Source organism: Phalacrocorax aristotelis, chromosome 8 (assembly GCF_949628215.1).
Source record: "Phalacrocorax aristotelis chromosome 8, bGulAri2.1, whole genome shotgun sequence".
NCBI lineage: Eukaryota > Metazoa > Chordata > Aves > Suliformes > Phalacrocoracidae > Phalacrocorax > Phalacrocorax aristotelis.
The window spans coordinates 44,413,796-44,439,728 of NC_134283.1; the positions used below are offsets into that span (position 1 = coordinate 44,413,796).

General features: G+C 50.8%; 1 protein-coding gene across 1 annotated transcript in view; it reads left to right on the forward strand.

The window, feature by feature from the left end:
• PDLIM4 (PDZ and LIM domain 4) overlaps positions 1 to 25,933 on the forward strand; it is a 56,306-nt gene that overhangs the window by 27,147 nt on the left and 3,226 nt on the right. Inside the window, exons 4-6 of the mRNA XM_075102957.1 lie at positions 17,773 to 17,951; positions 20,315 to 20,472; positions 25,281 to 25,401. Coding sequence (XP_074959058.1) covers positions 17,773 to 17,951; positions 20,315 to 20,472; positions 25,281 to 25,401 — 458 coding nt within the window. The remainder of the gene's footprint in view (positions 1 to 17,772; positions 17,952 to 20,314; positions 20,473 to 25,280; positions 25,402 to 25,933) is intronic.

Genomic DNA, 25,933 nt, shown 5'->3' on the forward strand with positions numbered 1-25,933 from the left:
CTCTGTAATTGCTCTCCACCCAAGTTAGGCTTTGTTGAATCGGCTTGCCAGTGGCATGAGAGGGCTGGGCAGCCCTGCTGGGGGGGAGCACCCAGCATGGGCCCCCCTCGGGGCCGTGGTCAGCGTTATTTTGATGGAGCTATTGGGAGCCCTCCTAAGGGCGCTGCCCGATGCCTGCCCTCCCTGGAGCACAGCACGCCCGGGGTCTGTTTGCGCCTGCCTCAGCCGACGTGCCTTCGTCTCGGCTGCTTCCAGAATCCACCGCGCCCTCCTAATCCTGTGGCGGTGATTCACTTCACGTGGTGGTGGATTATTTTTCTTTTTCATGGTCTCCCCTTCCCTCCCACCGCCCCCCCCCACCCCGTCTCACTCCTTTCTCTTCCTTCTCTCTGCTTTGCAGCTTGTCTCTTCCCTGTTTTCATCTCTCTTCCCTAGACCCTCCTGCCAGCGCTCTGCCTGCAGCCTGCCCTGCCTTCCCCAATGTGGTGTCCGAGAGCCGGGGCGAGGGCAGCGCCGCCTCCAGCAGCAGCCTGCTGCCGGGAGGTGGATGGACCTGAACAGATCTCCACCTTTTGTACCCATCTCTTGTCTAACAGCTTGTTAGCGAGGTCAAAGATGACTCTCGTTCTCTTTTGGCTGCTCAAAGGGAATAGCAACAGTGTCTCGCTCTTCCCTTTCTGCCTCCAAGTTATCTGACCGTTGTGTTTTTGGATCTGCTGGCCCAGGATGCGTGCTCTAGAGGTATCTGGGGGATGAGGAGGAGATCAGAAGGGGGCAGGGGGGAGCTCCTGATATCTTGCTTCTCCTCGGATGGGTGTGGAGCTGCTGCGCCTGCCGCAAGCTTTCCCAGGGCACACGAGGCAATGGGTGGCAGGGCTGAAGCGTGCTGAGACTCCTTGCTGCTGCAGGTTGGCCAACTCATCCCAGAGCGGTGGTGGAGGCACCAGAGCTGCCTGCAAGCTTTGGAAAACAAAAGCACATCAGTTCAGGCTGACAAAGGAAAAAATAAATCCTATGATTGCCAGAGCAATGCGGGAGCACTCTTGTGCTGATGCTGGGTGTTCAAATATTGCTCATATGGCTTTCTTCTCCTCAAGGGTGGTTTGTGTTACACAGTTCCGTGAAGGCCTTTTCTTAAGCACTTGCAAAGTGCCCACGTGCAGGTGCTGCTGGCTTAGCTCTGCTGCTCCTTCTTAGAGGTGGCTCTTTGAGTGTCCTGACAGGGTCCCCCCGCGGCGCTCCCTTGGCTCAGTCCAGAAGGAATATAAGGCCTGCAAGGGCGGAGAGGGTGGGATGACGCCACGAGGAGTGGTGTTGGCCTCGCTTCCCTTGGAGGAGTGGGGAGATGGCACTGACAGCAGAGATGTCCCCAAACGACGAGGATGGGGGTAAGACCCTCCAAACCCTACAAAGAGCAGACCCCACAGTCATGCCTGTGACTGTTGGCCATTGCAGCCCTGTGACGGGTCGGTAGAATTTGCAAATATTTTGCCTTCCCACCCTGGGGCAGCGGGGAGAGCGGCTGCAGAGCTGCAGCACCGGCAAACCCATCCCGGTATCGCACACGAGCAACTTGTGCTCATCTTTTCCTGTGCTGATTGACAGAACAGGGTGATCTGTGTGCTTGGGCTTTGAGTTCTGGCCATGTTTGCTTCATTAATCAATTACGGCAATCTCTTTTGACAGATATTTTTCCTTAATAGGCTTTGATGTGCCCAAAACCCTATGAATAATATTAAATAAGGACCAAATGTGCAGCAGTTCTGCTGCCAGATACAACATTTCTGAGGTTTAATGCAGATTGGGTTTGAATCTGACTATTAATATATGTTACATATGGATCCTTTTAAAAATTAGACAGTTACATAGAATATAATGAGGGGGTAGAGATAGATTTTCCTGCATCCAGACCTACACTGACAATGTCTATATTTGTGGAGTACTCAGTGGGTAAAGCAGACGCGTTCGTGGCAAGGCACCAAGAGAGGCGTACGAAAAAGAACATGCAGGTAGAGACAGCAGGTTCCTCCCCTTGCTCTCTTTTTCAACAGTTGTATCTCCACGTTGTCTTGCTTAATTGCTTTTCTAGCCTCCGAGAGAGGAGGTGAAGGAGGAACCACGCGCAAACTAGAGTATTCTTGCTGTGGTTGCACCCTAGATCACAGACTCCCAGACTGGTGGGGGTTGGAAGGGACCTCTGGAGCTCACCCCACCCACCCCCTGCATGAGCAGGCACCCCCAGAGCAGGGGCACAGGGCCGCGTCCAGGCGGGGGGTGAATGTCTCCAGGGAAGGGACCCCACAGCCCCTCTGGGCAGCCTGTGCCCCTGCTCTGGCACCCGCACAGGGAAGGGGTTTGTCCTCATGTTCAGGGGGAACTTCCCGTGTTCCAGCTTGTGCCCGTGGCCCCTTGGCCTGGCGTTGGGCGCCACTGAAAAGAGCCCAGCCCCATCCCCCTGACACCCACCCTTTAGATATTTATAAGCACTGATGAGATCCCCCTCAGCCTTCTCTTCTCCAGGCTGAACAAGCCCAGGTCTCTCAGCCTTTCCTCATCAGGGAGATGCTCCAGCCCCTGATCACCTTGGCAGCTCTCCTCTGGACCCTCTCCAGTAGTTCCCCGTCTGTCTTGAACTGGGGAGCCCAGAACTGGCCGCAGCCCTGCAGGTGTGGCCTCACTGGGGCAGAGCAGAGGGGGAGGAGAACATCCCTCGCCCTGCTGGCCTCACTCCTTTCCATGCACTCCAGGACACCGCTGGCCCCCTTGGCCCCAAGGGCCCAGTGCTGGCTCAGGGTCAGCTTGTCCACCAGCACTCCCAGGTCCTTCTCAACAGATGTGCTGGTTGACTCTTCTGCCTCCCCAAACCGACTGTGCCTTGAGCATGGCTCACGCTGGCTGCTCGGGCCGTGTGACAGTAGCTGTCCTAACCCCTGTGTTACTGCAGATGTCCTCTGACTTGCGTGATGCTGAGAGTGATCATCAGCCCCCAAGAGATCCCGTCCCCTGGGAGCAGAGATCCTGGTCATGGCTGGAGTCCCCTATGGAGCGATGCCATAGACCCAGGGCTGTCCTATGCTGTATTCATTCAGACCCTGTAGCAAAGGCGCTTATTAGATTGTGAGAAAGAAAAGGCTTATTGTAAAGTAATAGCTTGGCTCAAAATGCGCAACCTTTAGGTGCACTTCCTTGCATCTGGAAAAAAGCAATCTGAAACATAGGGGGAAAAAAATCTGCTGGAATTCTTCCCTCAAATCACAAAAATAAGTGGGGTTGTCCTTGAAAAGGGTTTTGAGACTTTTACCCCAGGTGGCCTTTCCAGTAATGCAGAGCATGTGTCTTTCTCCAGGTTTTACTCCGTCAACTTTTCCAACGTACTGGGCAAAGATGTCTTGAAACTCTTTTGACTTGTGACTACAGTAATTCGTGCTACAGGCCCTGAAACATGTGAGCATAAGCAGCACACCTAAATCCATGCAATTTCTAGGAAAGCGTGTACCCTATAATTACATTTTAGCTTATTTAGGTGCAATCTTTGTCTCGAAGGCAGTGAGGCTTGCAGTTATCTTCTGTGCAAGAGAACTTGGAAGATATGGACCAGCGGATGAGCTCTCCTCTTCTCTCTTTGTAAATCTGTTGTGGTTTGTCGGCTGAGCTTTGCAGAAAACCCCTACTTGGGGACCAAGAACGTAATCAATCCTCTCTATTAAAACTTAGATTAACGCCATGACTGCAGGGAATAACTGCCCTCACAACTGGAGATAATGGAAGTGGAGAGAGCTGCTTGGTCACAATTAGAAATGACACTGAACAGGATGCCAGTGAGTCACCTTCATGAAATAATACTTCGGTTATCAGTTTGTTATGCTTTACAAGTCTGTCCTTAACAGCAAGGGGCTATAGAGGAGGCGGCAAATTCACTGACGTTCAAACTTGCATCCTAAATAACAGAGGGCTGTGTGTCAGACCCGGTCGTGACTGACGGTGGGACCCACGGGGATGCTGCGGGGCAGCTCGCTGCTCTCCAGCCAGCAGCACCGCTGCGTGGAGTCAGGATTCCCATCGCACAGACCTGCCATCGCGGCTGACATGCTGGGATCTCTGGTCTTGCTTTCCTGCCTGGTGTCGGTGTCACTGGGGGGCCCCGGCTGTCCCTCCCTGGCAGAGGGGGAGAGCAGGAGTGCCGATCCATCAGTGTCTGGAGGTCTCACTGTCTTCGGCTTCTTGTGGCGTGAGCTCGCTAGTCAAAATAGCACCATGTGGTGCTAATAAAAGGAGAGGATGTTTGTTTTCTTGACTGTTCTCATGCTGCCAGAATTGGCAGCTTTCTGGCCCGGTGGGGCTGGAAACATGGGCTTCGGGCCGTGGGGCAGAGCCGTGTCTGTGCTAATTGACAGTAGATCAAGTGTCTGGGTGTGAGAGTAATTGCAGCAGAAATTAAATTGGCAGCACGGAGCCAAAGCTGGAATAGGATTCAAGTTCTTCCAAACTTGGACGCTTGGCTAAAATAAGCTATGTGGGGTGAAAGGCTGGGTTTCCTCCGACTGTCTGGAGAGGGAGAGGCACTTCCCGCAGGCAGGTATCAGCCCCATCCCATGGGAATGGCATCCCAGTGCCACCCAGCTGGCCAGAGTGGCACCTGTGTCGTTCTCAGGAGGGATGGGAACAGTGGGTTGGTGCTCTCGGTCCCCCCGGCCTTGGTCGTCTCTTGCGCTTGGCCCTGTGAGCAGGGGCTTTCCAAGCCCAACCACCCAACTGAGGGGTGAGCTCTGAGCAGCCGAGAAGAGCTGGTCCATCCGTAGTGCAGGGGAATTGCACAGAAAGGATGAGAAGGCTGTTTCTGCTCATCACTTCAGGGTTGTTTTTTTTTTCTATAATGTGTTATTTTGTACTTGACACCAAATTCTCCGTCTGTAGAGATTCATGTTAGTTTGCTCTGACTAAAATCAGGTGCAAGGCACGCAGCTGGCAGCTTGCTGTGTGGAAATACCAACCAGGGTGGGGTGAAGAGGAGGAACTGGGGCAAACTTGCCTCTACCATAGCTGTTCAAACAGCCTGGACCAGGCAGTGCAAGAAACCCAATACTATACCTAAGCCAGGCCAATGGAAATGCAGACATACCCGGATTTGCTTCATCGGTACTGGTGTCAGATGGGCTCGGGTCTGTATGGGTGCAGGACTAGCGTTATGGTGGCTGAAGAGGCACCGCTGGCTGGCAGGACACGGGAGACCTGGCTGAAGACCTGCTGCTTCCCATTGCACGTGTCCTCCAGGCAGTGTGGGCTCTGCAGCATCGTTCCCGTGAGCTATTTTACCTGCCCTGACCTCAGAAATAGCTGCCTCTTGATAGTATCGGTCTACTGCTGACTGTGCTTGCTCCTAATTAAAAAAAAAAATAAATTAAAATATCACACGTGGGCTTCAGGTGTGAGTCTGAGCCGCCGGCGTCCCAGCTCTAGGCGTAGCAGTGGTGTCCCGCAGTGGAGCAGGGAAGGGGGTTTGGTGCTAATTTGTCCCTTAGAACTAATTTTAACAGCTTTAGAAGTGTCTTAAATAGTCTCATATTTACTTTTTGGTCTCAGTAGATCATCGTTACTTTTTTTTAATTAAGGGTGAATGGTAACTCATTGGATTAATTGGCTCCGACTATTGCTTTAAGTTCTCAAGGGGTTGGTGGTGTTGGAAATTTCCATATACATCTTTGCGAAAGCATGGCATAGGCCACGCTGCTTTCTGTGAACCGGGGCTTAAAGCCGCCTCGCTGGAGAGGTGGAATTTCCTTTCCCAAAGTGACTGACCTTCCTTCCTCCCTCCCCTGGCCGGCACCGTGGGACGGGCCATGGCTGCTCCTGGGAGAGCTCCCGCCGGGACCCCCAGCTCCCCCGTCGACCCAGCGCGGGCATCGACTGGTGCTCTCGGGGCAGGAGGAAAATGCCGGCCTCGTGCTTTTGGGAAAACAAAGGATGAGATAATGCGCTGGCACGAGCCCATGTTCCCGTCGCATGGGAACTCCCAGCGTGCTGTCTGAGGACTGATTTAATAGCAGAAACATGCTGAATCCTGACGGCCGCTGTAAGCGGTGTCAGCCTTGAGCTGCGCCTACTCAGGCATCGCTCGCTCAGATATCGGGGCTTTGTGCACCACCAAAATCTGCTGAGCTAATTTACTGGTGAAGAGGTTACGCACAAGTTAGGGTGCACTTGGGCTTATTTTTTTCCTGTGATATAATATTGAGTCATTTGAAAGCAAAAGAAATCTCTCAGTACCACTGTAATGCGTTGAACTGGTGTAGCTATAACCTTGCGTGTGAAATCCTCCCTATACCTCTTCTATAAATCGGCACCTTTATTAAGTGGGCTCCAATAATCCTGGTATATGAAAAAGGAAAAAAATATCTAGAAAAGGGTGGGGGGGGAAGATGGGAACAGAAACTTCAAAATGAGGGTTTTATTCTGTTCTGGTAACTCAAATAGTTTGTTCTCACCAAAGGTAATTAGGAACTATATGGAAATAGTAATGATGTGGCTTGATTTAGGACAAAACAGAAAATGCCCTTGGATAAGGAGCTAACACAGATATCCACCTCGTTATTTTACTTGATAACATCAGTTTCAGTGACGACTCTGTTAACACAGGCAAGGAAACTGCCTGCTTGCCTACTCAGAAATAGCGAGTGTTGGGAAGCACACATCTAGGTCAGCGTTTCTGTTCTTATCCTTTGGGAGAAATAACTTACCCTATTTCATTTTTCCTCGTTGCTCACTTAAGATTAATGAATTGCTCTTTGCAGTCGCTTGTTTGACCTGCTGGGGTGAGAGCTTGCAGAGGGAGCCCTCCTCGAGTGGCAGGGTGCGGGAAGGGGGTGCTGGGTGCGGGAAGGGGGTGCTGGGTGCGGGAGGGATGCTCGCTGTGGTCCCCCAGACTCTTTGCAGCCAGCCAAGCGCCCCGGGGCAGACCGGCCGCCAGCGCATGGGGTGAAGGGGATGGGGCAAGGGCAGGGAGTGGGTCCTGAGACTCTCTTTGGCAGGAGGGGATGGTAAATGGTGGCCAGGAGGGCCGGGCTGTGGCAGCTGCCTCCCATCCCCTGGAACAGCCCAGCTCCTGAGGGCTGGGATGTCCCACGGGCACTGCAGGGCTTGTTCGTTAGCAGGAAAGCTAGACACACGTTTTTGACTCAAGCTCAGTTTATTTTCTTCATTAATGAGTAAAAGCAGAAGGTTGGCACATTCCAAAATGAAAACCAAAAATATCCTATTGCTTTTGTTGTGTTGTCTTCTGTATCCTACCTTGGCTTCTACAGAAAGATGCGTTCAGATAAGCCACACTGATGAAGTAGGCATCTTCTGGGGTTTAAGCATGTAATATTTCTGTAGTCCAAACCTTAGCTTGTAGCCCATGCTGCTTTTTTCCTCTCGATGAGCTGCTGGTAGTGGTTATGGAAAGAAAATCGGAAAGTCTGATATGATAATACCTGAAAATGCAACAGTTGCTCCAACTGGGAGCAGAGAAGAGAGTGAGCTGAGAAGGATGAAATCAGGATGTTGCCTGTTAGTGTCAAGCTCACTAGGTTTGTTCTATAGCCAAATGCCACATGGTGAGAAAAGCCATTTAATGGCAGCGCTGAACGGTGGCTCGGGCAGGTGGCACTGAGATGGGAAGAGCAGCATCTTCCCGAAGACGGAGAGCATACCTGTTGCGACGATGGCTTTTCTCTGGAGCGCGCGCGCTGTTTTCTGGCGGCAGGGAGGCTGACCCTGCACCGCAGCCCGTGCACGGCAGGGCTGGGTGCTGGCAGCAGCATCTGCCTGACGCCTGCACTGAGCGATGCTCCCCTGCGCCGTGGATGTCTGGAAAGGTGACCCTGAACACTGGGAAGCAGAGAGAAAATCCTTGCTAGGGTTTAGACTGTCGTTGAGCTTAGCCATGGCTAGACAGCCTCCTGGCAGGAGGGCACCGCTGCTGCCGCCTTACAACAGAGGAATTGTCGACACCGTTCTACCTTTGTTATCCAGGGTTGTTGTATTGCAAAAACACCTGGAGGCTTCACTGATGTTTATTTTCTATTAACGGTCATTAGGTTTTCCTGTATGGCTGAAAGTTAAATACTACTTATAGGATACACAGAAATGCTTTTATTCTTAGGCTTCTTCACCTAGTCTAATTTCTTCTAAAATCACTTACGAATATTAGTTCCGTTCACACGTGAAACTGTGACGGAGGTTGTCGTAGGACTGTGAGAGCTGGAGATACTCACCCCTAGCCTTGAGCCTTAACACGAGTTTCTTACGTTAGCGCAGTGCAGTAGTTTCTCTCCCGCCTAAACATACGTACGTTGCCTGCGCAGGAGGGCTTTGTCTGCAGAGCTTTGCCCAAAGGAGTTTTGAAAACGCAGCCAGTGTCTCCTGCGCTCTTCCCATTCAGCAGAGCCTTTGATCCCAGCTATCTTGCTTTTCTTACGAAAGTGTTAATAAAACCAATACATTCTATAAAGCCCTCCTCCGTCTGCTTATTAAACACCCTCTTGCACCCTTGATATTAAAAACATGCCCTCTACACTGGAGCAGGCGAGATAAATGGAAACACATTTTAATCATTCTTGTTGGTCTTGGGTAACTCTTTTCCATTGCTGTGGGTTTTTAAGAGACTGCTGGGGAGCCAGGTGGCTTAAGGGATAAAGTCATGGTGTTGCAGCTCAAGTCCCTCTCAGCTCTTCAAGTTGCGCAAGGGCTGTGGCTTCTCCCGGGGGGTGAAGCTGTTTGCTGAGCCGCTGGGAGCCAGCAGCCTTCGGGCCCTCGCCGGTGGCCGTCAGCGTGACCGTGCTGAGGCAGAAAGGTGTTTGCTGTTTAAGAAGGGTCTGTGTCGCTTACTTCTCCCTAATTGTAGCTTAATTCTCACTAATCATGAGCAGTTGTCCCGGGGTTAGATGTATGTTGTCCTCAAGCTATATGTTACACAGTGCAGAACGTGTGCACGTGCAAATATAGCGCTGGAATATTTTCCTAGCTTACCTTAAAGCCACTTTTTTAAAATAATACCTCATTTTACATCACCGAGCGTCTCCTGAGAGCCCTCCTTCAGAAAGGGGTGGATGTCTTCCTCCTGGAAGTTAAGAAATTCCCAACCATCGCTTACAAATGGTTTAGAAACTTCCCCATCCACGCAAACACGTTCTGGCTGACTCTTGTCAAGGTTGCTATAACACTGTCAGAAGTGACGCGTCATTTAAAGCTGGTGGGAAACATTCAGCTTTTACATCTGCAGAGCTGTCGCTCCTGATGCGGCGCGCTCGGCGCGGTGAGCCGCAGCCTGGCCCCGGCGGCTCGGCAGTGCCCAGGGCGAGGGCAGCGGGTGCTTTTGGTCAGGCCCCAGCTCCTGGAGTCGCGTGTTTATGGAATTACTCCTGAAAAACAAAGCCAGGCTGCCGTATGGAAAGCTCTGTTTGTTTTGCCTGTGGAAATGAGAGTTTTGTGGTTGGAAGCTTGCGCTGATGGGAGATGGTGGGGCTGACCTCAGCCTGCTCCCTGCCCTAACAGCAATTAAACAGAAAATAGAGGAGACTTTCATATAACGCTTTCACTTGCAGGGGTTTCGGCAGAAATTGCAGAACCTAATACATAAATGAGCTTTAAAATGAGCCGGAGTGCCGGGTCCGAGACCACGAAGCTGAGCAAACCTTAGCAATGCTCGCAGGGGCTGCATCTCTGCCCACCTGGACATGACCCACAGGTGTTTTTTCAGTGTGTCCAAGACCTGGCACGAGGCTGTGGGACTCGTTTTGAGCCCCTGTCCTGAGATGTGGCCTGCTGTGCGCTACCAGCCGTGCCGTCTCAGGGTACAGCCCGTCCTGGGGACGCGGGAGGGCTGGGGCTCGGCCAGGCTCCAGGTTACGTTTCATGTGAACGTCGTCTGCAGCCTTTTAACTAAAACACCATCTGATTTTAAAGGTTTGGTCTCTTACTTAGATCTGAAAAATGAATTTGGTGTTTCGCTGACGACCGTGAAAGGAGTGTAGTAAGAGGGACGCGATGGATAAAGTTTTTCTTCAGGCTGTGGTATATGCTGAAAGAGGAACTTGGCAGAATATTTGGAATCTGCCTCATAAAATAATGCTCCGTTCATCCGGCTTCAGCAAACTACGCCCGACCTTTTTTTCTTATCAGTTAATCTTCTGAGCTGAGCTAAATAGTGGGATTGTACTTGCTAGAGCTTTTTAAAGTTAGACTGGAGCCTGCTGAGTCTGTAAAACCAGCATCTCAACAGGGCATCTGAACTGTGCTCGTAGGGAAATGTGTTAAAATATGTAGACCTTTTAAAATTTATCCTTTTTCCACAGCTTTGGGGGCAGCCTTTGACATAAGGGTTCGCCACGGGACTTCCTCTGAGGCAGCGAGCTGGAGAATCGATCCCGCTCCTGCGGACATTGGCTGCAGTGTAAATCTGTTATTTGCATTCAGATGAAAACAGTGCCGTCTGTCCCGTGTACCTCCCCGTGGGGTAATAATATTTCCATTTCTGGGACTTTTGAACCAGTTTATCAGAGACAAAGCAGTGTCTTTGCTGTTGAAAAACTGGGGGGGAGGAGAGGAAAGGATTGCTGTATCACGGCTGTCTTCTGTTGAGGTTGAACTTCAGTCTTCAGGGTGTCGGGATATGGTAGGATACATCTTGTGTCAGGATATGCTAGAATCAGTGCCAATTGCTTGTCATATTTGCATGAAAGAGGACTTGCAGCAATGAAGGGGGTGAAACTTTGCTCACAAAAAGCCATCTGCCAAGAGAGGTCAGAATTGGGTCATCAAAGTGCGACTGTACCCCTTGGGTCAGAAGAAAAGGCAGCCATGGGCAGAAACTGCATCTTTGCTTTGAAGAAAAACCTATTCTATCCCTTTCTTTTGCTGCCAGGTCTGAGCTAGTCCCAGTGAGCCCCGGGCAGCCGGCGGTGCCAGGCGCCCATCGGAGAAGCGGGGAGCCCATCACCAGGCTGTCTGGGCACGTCGGACAGCAGGTGTGGTGGGGACGGGTCTCAAACCACCCCTCAGCCTTACAGGAACCGTGATGGGTTTGCTCTAAGCTGACCTTCCTTTGGGTGTAGCTACTGAGGCAGATGGTGTGATGATGTCCTAATGATATTAGTGACATCCAAACATTATCCCGGTTCTGCAGAAAAATACTCTTGTCCTTTTCTCTTCCATGGTGGGCAGCTGAGGGACCAACACCAGGGACACATCTTTTAGCCATATATTGCAGAGAGTTGGAGAAACACTGGCAGGCTCCCTGCAGAACATTGTTTGGAGTGAGGGAGAGAAGTCAAACGTCGGTGAGGAGCCGGAGCGCTCGGAGGATGGACACAAGTAACAAGTGTGCTCACAAGAGATACCTTCAAGGTGACACTGTGGCTAAGGGATGCTTTGACCTCCTGGTGCACAAATAGCAACGCTCGCATCCCTAATGCAGCATTTTGGTAGCAAACGCCTAGCTGATACTGACTGATCGTGTTCTGGTTTTAGGAAGAGAGTGGGTCTGGAGTACATGAGGCAGAAAACTGCAGTCGGCTGAGCCAAGCCGTTAATGACCTTCAGCTCTATTTAAGTCTGATGTGGCGCGTGTTTATAACCGAAAGCAGGACTGGCTCCCCTGGGCTTAGGAAAATTAACACCTTGCAGGGGATCCCCGCGGCGGCTGGGTGCCTGCACCGCTGGGAGCCGGAGCTGCTGCTGGTGCTTTCCCTGCAGATCATCTCCCACCGCACAAGTGGGCTCCAGGATGGATTTGGGGCTTGGAGGGGTAATTTCGGAGGTGTGTTCGGCTCTGTGCTGGCGGGTCTGCTCCTGAGGAAGGCTTCTCAGATGCGCCAAAGCTGCTGTTGCTCAAAGCTCTTCCAAATCAGGCCGTGGGTATAGGTGCTTACGTAGAGGCTGTAGGAGCCAACGTTGACCTCTCAAATTAGCAATCTTCAGTTTTAATCTCTGTCGGATAGTCTGGAAAATGAGATTAATTATTTTGTTTGTGCTTCTGGCCTTTTAAGGGTCTAATTTAAAACACTGTGATGTGGATGAACTTTAAATGCTTTGGGTCAGAACACAAAGTCTGATGTTCTCTAAAGCTGTGTCTAAAGCCTGCAGTCTCTAGAGCTAAAGGCTTGTATTTAAAAAAGTCTGGAAGGACAAATAGGATGTTTTGCAAAATATTTATTTTAAAAATCTCCGCCCCCCCCCCCCCCCCCCCTTTTTTTTTTCTTAAGAATAAGAACTTGAAGTCAAACTTTAGGAAAGCTTGGATGTATTTCACCAAAGGGTGTCAGTTCCCAAAACTCTTAAGAAAAGGTGCCTGCTCTAGCATATTCTCTGAGTGCGAAGGGCATTTAACTCCTGCCGCTCTGCAGAGCAGAGCGCCCTAATGAGCATGGCTGAGGGTGGTCCCGGGGGCAGGTGAGGTGGCGAGCCCAGGGGCCTTCTGCTTGCTGAGAGACGGGCTTAGGTATAAATCCATGAGTTAAACTCTTCCCAGCTTTGGATCCCAACATTATTCCTGTTAAGCAAACGGCTAAAACTGCGTGCTCGCCTTGATGTATTTTGAAAATCTGAAGAGATTTATGCTTTTTGATGACTCTACAAAAGGGGGTTTCAAAAGATGATAAACTCTTTCCAGAAGAGACGGGGACTGAGACTGATTTTCGGACCTTTTGGAAGTTCCCTCTTGGCCACATGTTTTCCTACTTATGGGAACACTTATTTCAGCAGTGATTAGCTTGGTAGAAGTTTTTGAGTCTTCTGTCCTAACTAAAAATCCTGAGGGATGAAAGTGCCTCTAATTCAGCTACTCCAGCAGATCAGGGGCACAACTGTAATGAGCAGGCAAAGCCTGTCGTCTTATCCATTACCTAGAATACGTGTTCCCTCTGCGTGGTGAAGCCACAGAGTGTATTTGTATTTCTGTTGAAACCTTTAACTTGCTTCTTTTAATGCTCCCCTATATGTTTCCTGAAATTGGAAACGGTGTGTCCTGTGAAAAGCATTTGAGCTTCATTACTTTGCTGATTGTGCTCGTTGCGCCGCTGGCTGTGTCCAGGCATCACGCTGCAGCTAAACGAAATGCCTTCGGCTGATATAGGGGAAAAGAGGTTTGCTAATAAACAGGCATGGAACAGAGGGACTTGCTAGAAATTGAATAAGTTGCTAGAAATTGAATAAGGAAGGAAGCAAGCTCTCCCTTTTTCTGGCTCTCTGAGGAGATCCCAGGATTAAATCCACGCAACCTGTCGTACGGTATCTTTCCATTAAATAGAAAAGGAAAATTGTTCCTTTCGTGCTCTCTACGCTGCATTGTGTGGTGGGGATGAGAGCCAGGCATCCAAAACCAATTTCTCTTTCCTCTTAATAAATAGTGGCACCCAAGAATGCATTTAAGACTCTCTACAGAGTGAGGTGCCGCTCAGTGCAAGCAAAGTTGGTGGCATCTGGCTGTTGGTGTCCGAGGGTCAGTGTTAAAAAATCATAGAATCGTTAAATTTGGAAAAGACCTCTAGGATCATCAAGGCCAACCGTCAACCCAACACCCCCAGGCCTGTTAAACCATGGCTCCAAGGGCCATGTCTATACATCTTTTAAATACCCCCAGGGACGGTGACTCCCCCACCTCTCTGGGCAGCCTGTGCCAGGGCCTGACCGCTCTGGCAGGGAAGGCATTTTCCCTAAAACCCAACCTAAACCTCCCCTGGTGCAACTTGGGGCCGTTTCCTCTCGTTCTATCACTTGTGACTTGGGAGAAGAGACGAACACCCCCACCTCACTACAACCTCCTTTCAGGAAGCTGTGGAGAGCGATAAGGTCTCCCCTTAGTATGCAGGAGCCCGGTGGGCTCGGGGCGAGGCACTGCTTGCTGCCGGCGCTGCTCCTACCGCAGCTCTGTGTGCCCGACTGCCCCGGCTCCCGGCGCCTCCTGCCAAGAGAAGCGCTGCCACACGCTGTGTCGCGTTTTCCTTCTGCTGGAAATAGTTCCTTGGGATATATGGGATAAGGCACGGGCTGCATTTGTGCAACGCTGATAAACGCATCTCAAGGAGGAAAAGGTGGCTTGATGAGGCCGTGCAAGGGGTGGCCAAGGCAGGTGCGTGCTGCAGGTCATATTTTTTTTTCGTTTGCGGTGACTCATTAGGACCCGAGGGAATGGCAGGGAGATGTGCCAGGGGAGGGTTAGGCTGGGCGTTAGGAGAAGGCTCTTCCCCCAGAGGGTGGTGGAGCCCTGGCACAGGCTCCCCAGGGAGAGGCATCACGGCACCAGCCTGGCGATATTCCAGAAGCACTTGGACACGGCCCTCAGAGAGATGGTGTGAATTTGGGGTGTCCTGTGCAGGGACAGGAGCTGGGCTCGATGGTCCTTGTGGGCCCCTTCTAAGCCAGGACATTCTATGATTCTCCTCCAAATAATCCATTTTTTCCTCTGCTTGTTCCTTCTCCTGGTGGGAAGGGACAGGCTGGGGGTCTCCAGCCAGGTCATGACTGGAGAAGGTGGGTCTGGCTGAGGGCACTCGCTGCACATCGTGCTGCCCTCCCGTACTGCAGCCGCACACAAAACCACCCCAAAACTCACCTGCTCCCGGGGACTGGGACTTCAAACAGCTCCTTTCTAACTCTGCCTGTGTTTATCTGGTGTGGGACAGCTGCGTGAATCATGTTTGCCAGGAGTGGGGAGGCCTGGGCTCCAGGAGCTCCAAATGCTGCATGTCAGGAGGCTGGTTACGCTCCGTAATTGATGGTCCTAGAAGACAAGCGTGAGAAAACAGATTGCAAGTTTCTGTTTCATAGGGTAAGAGAGTTCTCCTCGGTGAAACTTCGCAGGCCAGCTCTTAGGAAGCATTTGCAAACCCTCTTTAATTTAAGAGAGGCCATAAAAAGCAGGAAAAAAAGCCAGTAGAGAAAAGCAAATTAAGTCCTGAAGGGGGGAAACTTTTTCTGATCTTGAATTTGAGAACTGGAAAGAAATCCATCTGGTTCTAGGTTTCCGAGAACGAATGCATGAGTGTTTTGAACAATGTGAAGCCTTGCAAAGGTCTCATGGGAAAACGCTGAAGCAGCCTTCGAGATGAGAAAAAAGGACTCAGCTCAATCCTCAGAACCGCTTTTTGTGCAAGAGGAAAGCTGTGTAGCAGGGAAACAGAGAGCGACAAGGAAGGCAAACTGGTGTGCTCTCAGAGGGGTAAATACTTTGTGTGTGTTTCCCACAAAGCCATCATCTGCCCTTGACATGCAGCACAGCTCTCCAAAGCCTGCAAAGAACTTGGTGGAAAAGGCTGAGGGTCATCTATTGCTTCATCTCCATGGTCTTGGTAGGTGTCAGGGTAGCAGGAGCGCTCCAGGGCCCGTCAGGAGGAGCCTGTTGATCCCTATGGATGCTTCTGGGTCACCTGTGGCTTTATAACATGGCTGAGTAGATGTAAGGGTGAGCTGCCACCACCACGAGCACCCCCCGTCCGCAGGGATGGGAGCCAGTAGCGACCAAGGAGGCTGGGCAGCTCGGCAATGCGGGGAGAGCTCTGCAACGCCCCGTTTCCATCACCGGGCTTTCATGCTTTTTGGATTATGCCCAAGTTTTAGCCTTATAGCAACGTTTGCTCTTGATGCGCAAATTGTTGAGCTTAACAGGAATGAATGGCCAACGCTTTACAAACTATCTCGGATTAAAGCAAGTCCTTGGAGATTATAGTCTCTGGGCCATTGGATGGTAGAAATTCCCATTCCAGAAGTAGCCGCCAGCCCCGCGCTCCCCAGCGAGGGTTGGGGTGTCCCTGGTACAGGGAAGCCCGTGAGGCTAGAGGGGAGAAGAACAGAGGGACCCTTGCCCTCTTCTCTGCAGGCAGAGGCTCCGGCTGCCGCTTCCCTCGGATCAAGTGCACATCGGAGCCCCGACGCACGCGTAATTAACGGTAATGGCTTTTTAAAAGTATAACTCTGGCCTGCCAGGCAGCAGGGGCCATTGCTTTGTTCCCCGAAATGTTTATGATCATTCTTTTCCTTTCTGTGTCACAGTTGAAAACATTTTCTTTACTTCCCTTGAAATCATAATATAAATCTGGGAATTGGAAACCCATAGCCTGGTTGTAATTTTTTTTTTTAAAAGAATATAAATTGGGGAACAGTTAAAATTATATTATTCCTGGCAGCAAAATTCCTTTTTTAATAGATAATTTGAAGTTATTATGTTGGAAGCAGTTTTTCCCCACGTGTGTGTGCACGCACAGTGTGGAAGGAGCAGCGCCGAGAGGGCTCAGGGTGGCTGTCGGGGCTTTCGAGGCGGTGGAATTGCCGGGAGCTTGCCAGAGTCTGCCGTTTTGAGCTGGTGGCAGGAAAAAAAGCCTTCAAAGGCACCATCCTGCAGTTCTTAATTGATCCTGGTTTTTATCAATGGGAGTTTTGCCTTAGGAAGAACTGAAGGATTGGGCTTTCAAGAGCTTTTTCCTAGCAGAATCTGGTTTTTATTTCTCTTAGCTGTTCATTTTTACAAGGCTTGGGAGCACCAGTGTTTTCTGCTATGCACCAGTGATAGACATTTGTTTCCAATTAGTATTTATTGGATTATTTTAGTCAAAAGTAAAGCTTTGTGTTAGAGCCCTGCAATACGCACGTTGTTATTTGTTCGCAGGACAGTGTTTTCTTTGCCTGCTTGGTTTTGAATCACCTTCAGTCTACTGAAAAACTGGTGCCAGGCAGCATTGCTGGGGGTCTGCCCTGCAACAGATTAAACCCAATTAAACAGATTACAGCCTCTTATACAAGCATCTCTTTCTTCCATCGGTACGGGCATGTTTCTGACTCGCATGGCTGGAAATAGCAGGAGCCGGCGCATGTCCTTAGGCTGTGTCTGGCTTTCTGCTGCTTTTCCCGATAGCTGGAATTAGCCCCATTCCAGGGAAGGGGCTGCTGGTCGCTCCCCAGGCTGAGCATTAGCAGGTAAAGCCTGGCTCAGGTGGCTTGTGGCAGGATTAGCAGTAGGTACTGTTGGATTTATGGGTGTGCGCAGGGCTGACTAACAAAGCTCTGGAAAAACACATAGGTAATGTTTTATGTAGGTAAAATAATATGGAAAGCTCGCGTTTTAATGGCATCTGAGTTCCTGACTTGAGGTCATATGACGAAAAGATTTCCGTAGTTTGCCTTGGGAATTACAAAGCCGATGAAAATATGAATACTAAGCTAAACCCTTGACCAATGCATTTCTCACGTTGTTAATGACTGGTGTTATTTCGGGAGGAAAACCTCCGAAACGAACACGGCTCTTTGTGGACGAAGGTAGTTGCAAGTAAGTGAAAATAGCAGGATTGGCCCCTTGGCTTCAGGTCTTGCCCAACCTGTAGCTGCAGAGCTTGGGTTTTATCGTGTTTTGCTAATGTAAATCAGGAGTGATTGCCCCGAAGTCAGGAGAGTGATAAGTGCCGTTGGAGTGATGTAACTCGAAATGAGAAGCAGACTCGCAGCCTTTCTTTTGCGGAAATAACAAATATGCTTTTACAGGAGAATAAATGCAGAATACTTGGCAGTGGCTCACTGTGGAGAAACAGGCAAGTTCATTTGGTCGGAGACCAAGGAAAGCTGCACAGATTCAGCAATATTTAAGTGCAGGTCAAGCCTGAGTTTTCCTTTTCCTGCTGCATATCTCTGTTTTCCATAGTACATATAAAATATTATTACTGCAAACTGCACGTCCCAACGCAGCCTCTCCCTGTGTATCACGCTAAGAAGTATAAATCTCAGGTGGTTCTGCTTTTTCTTTTCCTCCAGGACAATGGGCCTGCCCAGAGCAGGAGGCCGATGCCCCATGGGGCTGGTGGCAGCCCCATGGACAACAAGCAGATGTTGAACGTGCAGCACCACCACCCGACCCGGCTCTACGCCAACAGCAGCTCCGAGTCGGCTCTGCCGGGCCAGCTGAGCGGGCTCCACATCACTCCTGCCCAGAGGTAGGACGAGAGCACGCCTCACGCGCTGGGTCCCACTGCTCTTCATGCAAACTCGGTTTCGGGGGTGTGCGTTGATGCTGTGGTGCTCCCCGAGCTCCAGAGGTGCTGGGTTCAGCTCCTGCTCTGTTAGTCGAGGGTAGGTGGGAGGAAAAAAAAAAAAGAAAACCCCAAAAAATGGTGTTTTAGAGATGCCAAAGGAACAAAAGGACCACGTGCACGTAAGTAGCAACTGCAACACTGAATTTAAGCTTGTGATGCCAAAGCAATGTTCAGCCGTTTATCTCGGAGATGGGTAAAGGTGCTGGTTTTCCAGATCCACGTAAGATCCTTCTATTGGCGATGGGGGGTAGGGAGATTAGCGGCATCAGATCCAGTCACTAGGCTGGGAGCGTCACAGATGCTAGTATCCTGTTTTTTCAACGTATATATTCAAGGCTGGATGGAGGGTGTTGCCCTCCTAGGAGTGGGGATGACACTTCCACAGACCCCAGAGCAAACACTTGGCCTGGGAGCTGGAGGTATCTGCAGAGAAAATTAGCCCCAGTAAACATGGGATGTTCATAAATGTAAGATCTGCTCAGTGCAGCTGTCCGGGAGGCTGGGAAATAAATAATGCTCATAGGAAAGAAAAAGCTTTTGTGTAGCCAAGAACAGTTTGGGTGGATAACTCGGACTTTGAGACAGGCCAGGTTGTGGGCTGCGCTGCTTTCGCACGGCTTATGCCGCTGATGATTTATGCTCCTCCAGACTGGCAAAATATTCTGCAAGAAAGTAATGTCTGTATGAAATACAAAGAGCAGATTTTTTCAGCTGGGGAACTCTGTGCCTGCATGAATTCATATTTCAGTGATGCTGTGAGCCAGCTTGTTCCCTGCGCTGCTCCAGGAAAGTTAATGAAGTTGGAAAGAAGAGAACCGCACAAAAAATACGGAGAACAAAAATCTGATGTTATCTGTGAGTGAGCCAAAAGCCAGGAGGTTAGCTGGGGTGTTCGAGTAGAATTGGGTCAGAAGTGCATTCGCTTTGAATTTGTGCTTAATCAGGCTGGACTGGTGTCAAAACCTGCCCTTTTTCATCAAAAAATGTGTGAACTGATGTACGAGAGGGCTGTGGCAGCACGGATAGGCACACGTGCAGGGTTTTGGCTGGCCAGGAGTCAGGGGGATGGGTCCTCAGTTGCCTCGGCAGCCCCGGTCCCCGGCGCTTCTGCCCCTCGTCTGGAGAGGTCGGAGTCGCGGGAGAAGCTGGCGGGTCACTCCCAGGAAACGGAGCTTTGGCTTTTCTTGGAAAATGAATTTTGTTTGCTGTTTTTTTCCTTTGTTTGAAAGTGAATTTTCTTCCTTATTTTTTTGTTTTTAACGTGGTCACGAATATAATCCTGGTGAGGAAAATGAGTCAGATGGTGGCTAAAATGTGTTAAGCTGCCTGATGGGATTCAGGGCTCTCGCTATTTTTGCTGGTTTTGTAATGACCTTGATGACCTTCTCCTTAAAAAGGAAAAGGAGCCCCTTCCCACAAAGCCGGGCCGTGCTTTGGGGCCTCAGCAAAGCGCAGCAGCACTTGAATTCGTCACTACTCAGCAGGACACTTAAACATGTACCTGAAATATTTTTGATTCCAAACGACACTTTTCATGTTTTGATGTATCGAATGAACTGGAATAATGGTTTAAATTACTATTTGTTGCCTGTTGTACCCCAGTCATGCCACTTAGAGCCAAGGAGCAGCTTCGGGTCCGGATGCTGAGGGTCGCCGTGTGGCTGGGAGGGACGTCACGGGGCTGCTCTCGCGTCCGTCCCCGGTGCCGTGCAGCCCGGGGAGGGGTGTTTCTCATTTAAGCCGTGGGCTGTGTCTGGCAAATGGACCTTTTAATGCAGTCACCTACAGAAACGCTAACTTCAAAAGAGGCGGGTGGTAAGGGGAGCTGCTGTCATGCCTGTGCCTGGCAGCAGCACCCGCTCTCCCAGTGCCGGACGCCCTAACCGCAGTACAAGGGGTGGGTGGATCCCCTGGCCCTACATAATTAATGAAATGCATTGTTTTTACCCGTTTGGGTTTTTTTCCATAAATTCCATGTGTGGCAGGGCAACTTACAGTGCTTGTAAGCAGCTGCCCTGTCTCCTGAAGGCATCTGGTAACTGGGCCAGCCCTGGCTGTCTTGCTCAATCGGAGGCGAACAGGGAATGAGTTTAACTTCCCCGGTTCAATGGCTGTTCCTGGGACGGGCGTACCTCCAGGCAGAGAAACGCATGGGAACAGAGAGGTGTTTAATTGAATCTGTGGGAATGTGGAGGTTTCTGTACCTCCCTGATGAGCTGACAATTGCTGTTTGTATTTGACTTTCTTGCTTTTCTTTAAAACAGCCTCGACCCCTTGAAGTCTCTCCCACGGAACAGAAATGGGATTGATGTGGAGTCGGATGTCTACAAGATGCTTCAGGATTATGAAAAGCCTGTTTCGGAGCCGAAGCAGTCCGGATCTTTCCGATACTTGCAGGGCATGTTGGAGGCTGGCGAGAATGGTAAGGAGGTTGGCACCCACAGCGTGTCCCGAGTCCCCTACGCCTCCCCACGGCCGCGGCTGTGGCACTGCACTGCTGCTGGGCTTAGACCATTATTCAGTCCCTCTGCACCCTGCTCCATGGCCCCACACCCACCAAGTTGCTGTTGCAGGCTTAACCTCCTTCTCCTTCCCCTGCTGAGGTCCAGAAGCTTGAAAAGCCTCTAAAGGACCCGTCTGCAACAGCTCATGGGGTGGGCTTGCAAACGCCTCTGCTCTGTCATTTCACCACACGTTGCCTCGGTGCGGAGGCGGCTCAGCACAACGCAGGAGGGTCCAAGCACCCGGTGAGGGGGAACACCCAGATGGCAAGTTTCAAATCAGGGTTTTGGATACTCGGGCCAGCATCTGGGGGCTTACCAAATTTTGTGGCTGATTTGCGCATCGTGAGAAAGTTGTATTTGCAAACAGCTTCTGCGTGGCAGCTGTTCTCCTGAGATGGTTTATGAAATGTAATGGCCTGAAGCGGTTGTGTAAGATCACCGGTGGAGAACCGTAGGCCTGCTTGAGTAAATGGCATTTGCATAAGGGTGTGGGATGGTCCTCACAACTCCGGGATAGAGATCAGGAGCTCTTGGCTCCCTTCTCAGGTCTGTCGCAGCTTCCTGCCTGCGTCGTTAACACGGGCCAGAGCCAAACCCAGGCATTAAATAAGAGATCCCCAAACTCTACATTTCAGCTTCTTCTTATTTGCCTTTCAACCTTAAGTCCATTGGGGTTTTTATGTTCAAACTTCCAGGCTTCACTTTGCAATCACTAGGGCAAGACTCTTCCTTCTGCTTCCTTCCAAGAGCCTCATACGCCGATCACGTGGATCCAGGAACTTAGATTTTTATGGAAAGATAGCAACTACTGCAAACCTCATTACGAAGCTGCGAGAGGTAGCGAGTCAGGCTGTTGCACTTCAGTTTCTGTGTATATAAAATGATGGAGAACGATATTCTTAGAGTAGAAATATATTGCTCCTTGCTTTGCAAGAAGCACAATCGCAGGTAACTTCTGAGCACCGAGTTTCCACCAATTTTAGTTTTCTCAGTAAGACTTAGGCATGTCCAGAAAGTGTGAGATGGGATCGGCCTTGGAAGTACTGGGTGTAAATGTTACAGCCCCTCCTAGGCTGGCAGGAAAACAGGTGTTAATTACAAGTTCCAGACGTACCTTCAGGTAATTCACTGAGAGCAAGCACAAGCAGCTTCCCAGCGAGGCGTCTGCTGCACCCCCAGGTCTCCTCATTAGGAAGAAGGAAATGTCATAGAATCGTTAAGGTTGGAAAAGACCTCTAAGATCATCAAGTCCAAATAGGAAGCGTTTGTGTTAATCCCAATTAATAACGCTGCTGCCCCTCTTCCTCCCTAATCTGTGCCCGGGCAAGGGAACAAACCCAAAGCTTTTCTGGTTTGCTGCTGCCTCGCCTTGCATCCCACGGCCCTGGGGTGGCAGAAACGCAGCGCTGCCCTTTGGGAGGAAGGGAGAAAGCAAAGGGTGTGGGCAGGGGGAACGTGGGGGACAAAGAGGTGCTGGGACAGTCCTCAGACGCTGGGACTGTCCCGGCCAGTCCTGGACCTCTGCTCGCCCCGGAGGCATCCCGGTGCCAGCCCATCGCTGATGCAGCACTGTGTGTTTGGAGCCTGGGGCTGAGAGGCTGCCGATGGGTGCCAGCCAGCATGGTGGCAGGCGGGAGAGGTCACCTCGGGGGGCTCTGCTGCCCACCCTTTCCCTCTCGGCTGTGCCGGGCAGCGGGCAGAGGGGATGTGCGACTGGCTGCAGGCACCGTCTTGCTCATGCCTCAGTCGTTACGATGCTATCAGTGTTTATTTCATAAGGGATGAGAAATGAAGTGAAAAGCATCTCTCCTGGCATAAAGCTCCGTGATGTTTCAGCACGGTTGAAATCCCCGTGAGTGTTCCTGCTAGGTTGTTTTACAGCTCCCACCCCTTCTCCTTTTTCCTTAAGCCTAAAATTATACATTTTTGCCCGAGCCTGCTGTGTGTTGTCCTTTTAAAGTCAAGATCTCTCCCACAGAGCTGGGTGTCTCAGGCAACAACCTGTTTTATATGGGAGGTGTTTCTACTGCAAGCTGTATTTTCTTCAGCCTCACCAGCTATGTCCTGCGCCTGTAAGGAGCAATGTTTCATGCTGAGGATCTGGTGGAGGCTGGAGGAATTGCAGCAGTCGTCTCCATAGGCGCAGGAGGGATGAGCGCTGCAGCCACAAACGGGGATGGCGGTGGTTAAGGTTGTGGAGTTAAAGCATCTCACTGCCTTGCCGAGGACCACAAATTGTGATAAGACTGTGGGCTGGTAAATAGAAGGAAATGATCTGTTGTTTGGGAAGATGGGAAGCAGCCCTCTCTGCAGGGCTTGTTTTGCTGTAAAATCTATTCCCGCACCCCCCCTTTTAAGCAGCTTATCCAAGCTCTGATGCGCTCTGCCTGAGAGGCAGTGACAGCTTAACTGTTAAATGTTGGCAGATGAGCGTGTCTAGTCCAAGCATGCTGTATCTCATGCTGGGGGAAGCCAATAGCTTGAGCAGTTGTTTTGGTTTATTCCCAGCAAGGCAGCAGAAGGACTCACCAGGCGAGGGTGGCTGGAGGTGGCCGAGCGCTTGGAGGACCCCTGGGGTGAGCAGCCTCGGTCCGCTCCTGGGCAGGCAGACTCGCACGTACCAAGGCTCTCAGCATCTCCAAACACTATATTATATCTTGGGAAAGTGGGGTTTGGTGAGAAATCAGTTCTTTTGGTTTTACTTGCTTGGCTGGGACCATTGGCAGTGTTGGTCCCTGGGTCAGAGCCACCGCTGAGATGGGCTCTGCTGTGGGAGGGTGCCCGCGCATCCCCAGGGTAACCCCGCGGGGACAGGATCGGGGGTGCTGCCTCCTCCCCAGCCGAGCCCAGGACAGCGGGTGCTCTGGAGATGCGGGGAAGCGGGGGTCCCTCCACGGAAGGAAGCTCTGCCAAGCAACGCACTTCAAAACGTACCACGTGAACCTGGATGGGAGCAGTGAGTGACCGCGAGCGATGACGCACCGCTTCCAGGTACTAAAAATTCACTTTAGGAAATGCAGAGACGTTCCTGGAGCTGCGGTGGGCACTTCCGAGCGAGACCCAAGTGGAAGTTTCCAAAACCGGCGCAGCACGCGTGGACACCGGGGTCAGAAAGCGCCTGGGCCCCTGCTGAGACCTCCTGGGCATCGTGGGCTTTAAGCACACGTTTAAGATTGACCACGGGCTGAAATACCCTGGAAGCTTAGGGGGTGCAGGAAGCCTCAGTGCTGAAGAATGGCTTGTTCATCCAAGAGCTGCTCTGCTTCTCTTCCAAACTGTGTCAGCTGATGGAATAAAATCCATCGTCCTTCTTTGTGAGCTTTTCCTTTCTATAACCTTAGGCCATCACAGAGGAACCGCAGATCAATACATACCCAAAAGACCAGTCAGCTGTGAGCCATGAAAAACCATGCAGGGATTACTGGAAGCTTTTAAGTGTCATGGTGGTTGGCAACAGGTGTGTTTTTATTGCCCAAAATGCGAGGGCAGATGATAGATGATCTGTAGGGAGGAGGGCTGCAACGCTGGAAACTTTGCCGTGATGTTGTTCATATGCACAAAATTTTTATTGCTTCCTTTCCTGTCGTTGGATCTTTATGACAGCAGGCTTCGTGCCACAGAAGACTTTATCTTCTATCACAATGTTTTATTTTAGATTATTTGAGATTAAATGAGTGTTCTAGGAAGAAAAATGCATGTAGCTCTTGTATTGTTTGTCCTAATTTGCTTAATCTCCACAAGGCTTTCATCATAGAATGATTTGGGTCAGAAGGGACCTTTAGAGCCCACCCAGTCCAACCCCCCTGCAGGGAGCAGGGACATCTCCAACCAGACCAGGTCACTCAGAGCCCCGTCCAACCTGACCTTGAATGTTCCCAGGGATGGGGCATCTCCCACCTCTCTGGGCAACCCGGGCCAGGGTTTCACCACCTTCATTGTAAATAATTTTTTCTTTACATCCAGTCTAAATCTCTCCTCCTTTAGTTTAAAACCATCACCCCTTGGCCTGTCACAGCAGGTCTTGCTAAAGAGGCCACCCCCACCCTTCCCACAGCCCCCCTTTAAGCACTGGGAGGCCGCAATAAGGTCTCCCCGCAACCTTCCCTTCCCCAGGCTGGACACCCCCAGCTCTCCCAGCCCGGCCTCGCAGGAGAGCTGCTCCAGCCCTTGGAGCATTTCTGTGGCCGCCTCTGGACCTGCTCCAACAGCTCCACGTCCCTCCTGTGCTGAGGGCTCCAAATCATCCATGTCTCTTGCCCGATGGTGGATCTACGAAGTACACCTGAAGTGTTGGTGTGATAGAATCTCTTCCTATGTGTCTTTAACTCACTAAATGGTATTGTAGCCAAATCAATCTCTCGTCTCTAGATTAAGGCTGCTTTGCCTTTTGATAAGGTGACTGTAGTGAGCTGGTGCTACCCCAGTACATAGATGGATCATCTGCTGATGCAGCCAAGGGCTTCTGCCACCATCCGTGCTTTGTTAGGATGAGCGGAGGGTCGGTGCAGTGTCCTGCGGTCATCTGCAAACCTGAATGCTGTGTGACTTCTGAGACAGTCGGTTTCACTATCTGCTTTTTACTTTCTTATAGGCAAGTTGCAGGTTCTGTTCTGGCAGGCAGAGATTCATCTGACTCCTTAAGGGAAAAATAAAAAAGGAAAAAGGAAAAAAAAAAAGCTCCAAGAGATCAAGTTTTCAATCTGTGTCTGTTTAAAATTCTTGGCAGGTGAAAAACTCGACAAACTGAGCAACCCCCGAAACATCAAGTCCCCAGTGTCAAAGCTTGGCGGTGCCATGTCCGGGCTGCAGATGCTCCCTGAGTGCACCCGCTGTGGGAACGGGATCGTGTAAGTGTCGCGTCTCGCCGCAGGCTCCGGTTCGGCGGGGCCGGTAGCGCCGGGACGTGGCTGGGTCGGGTCCTACCAGGCGTGCGGGCGAGGATTTATAGCAGAATACCTTGAATCCCTTTCTGGTTTTTTGCTAACCATGTATAAACCTGGAATTGACGAATACGGTTTGGATTGCCCCTTTTAAGGGAATCTTGCAGCAAAACGGGGATGATTCATGGGATGGTTTCTGCCCTGCTTATCATAGTAACTGCCCAGGGACTATGAATAGCGCCGGCGGTGCTAGCACTCTTTCGCTGCCTTAAGGAGGGAGAAACACTTCAAGGGTCAAGTAGAAGATGTCTGCAGATTGGTTTTGTTTGTTTGTTAGAGAGTTACTCTCCAACGGATGGATGTTGGTTCTGATTTCAGAGAATACAGGCATTTTTCTACTCCATTGTACTGTAATTTATGTTGTGTTGTAATTTATGTTCTGCTCAAGCCAGATTTGCTGGCTGAGCGTCCGCTCCGCAAACGCCTGTAACCACGCTCT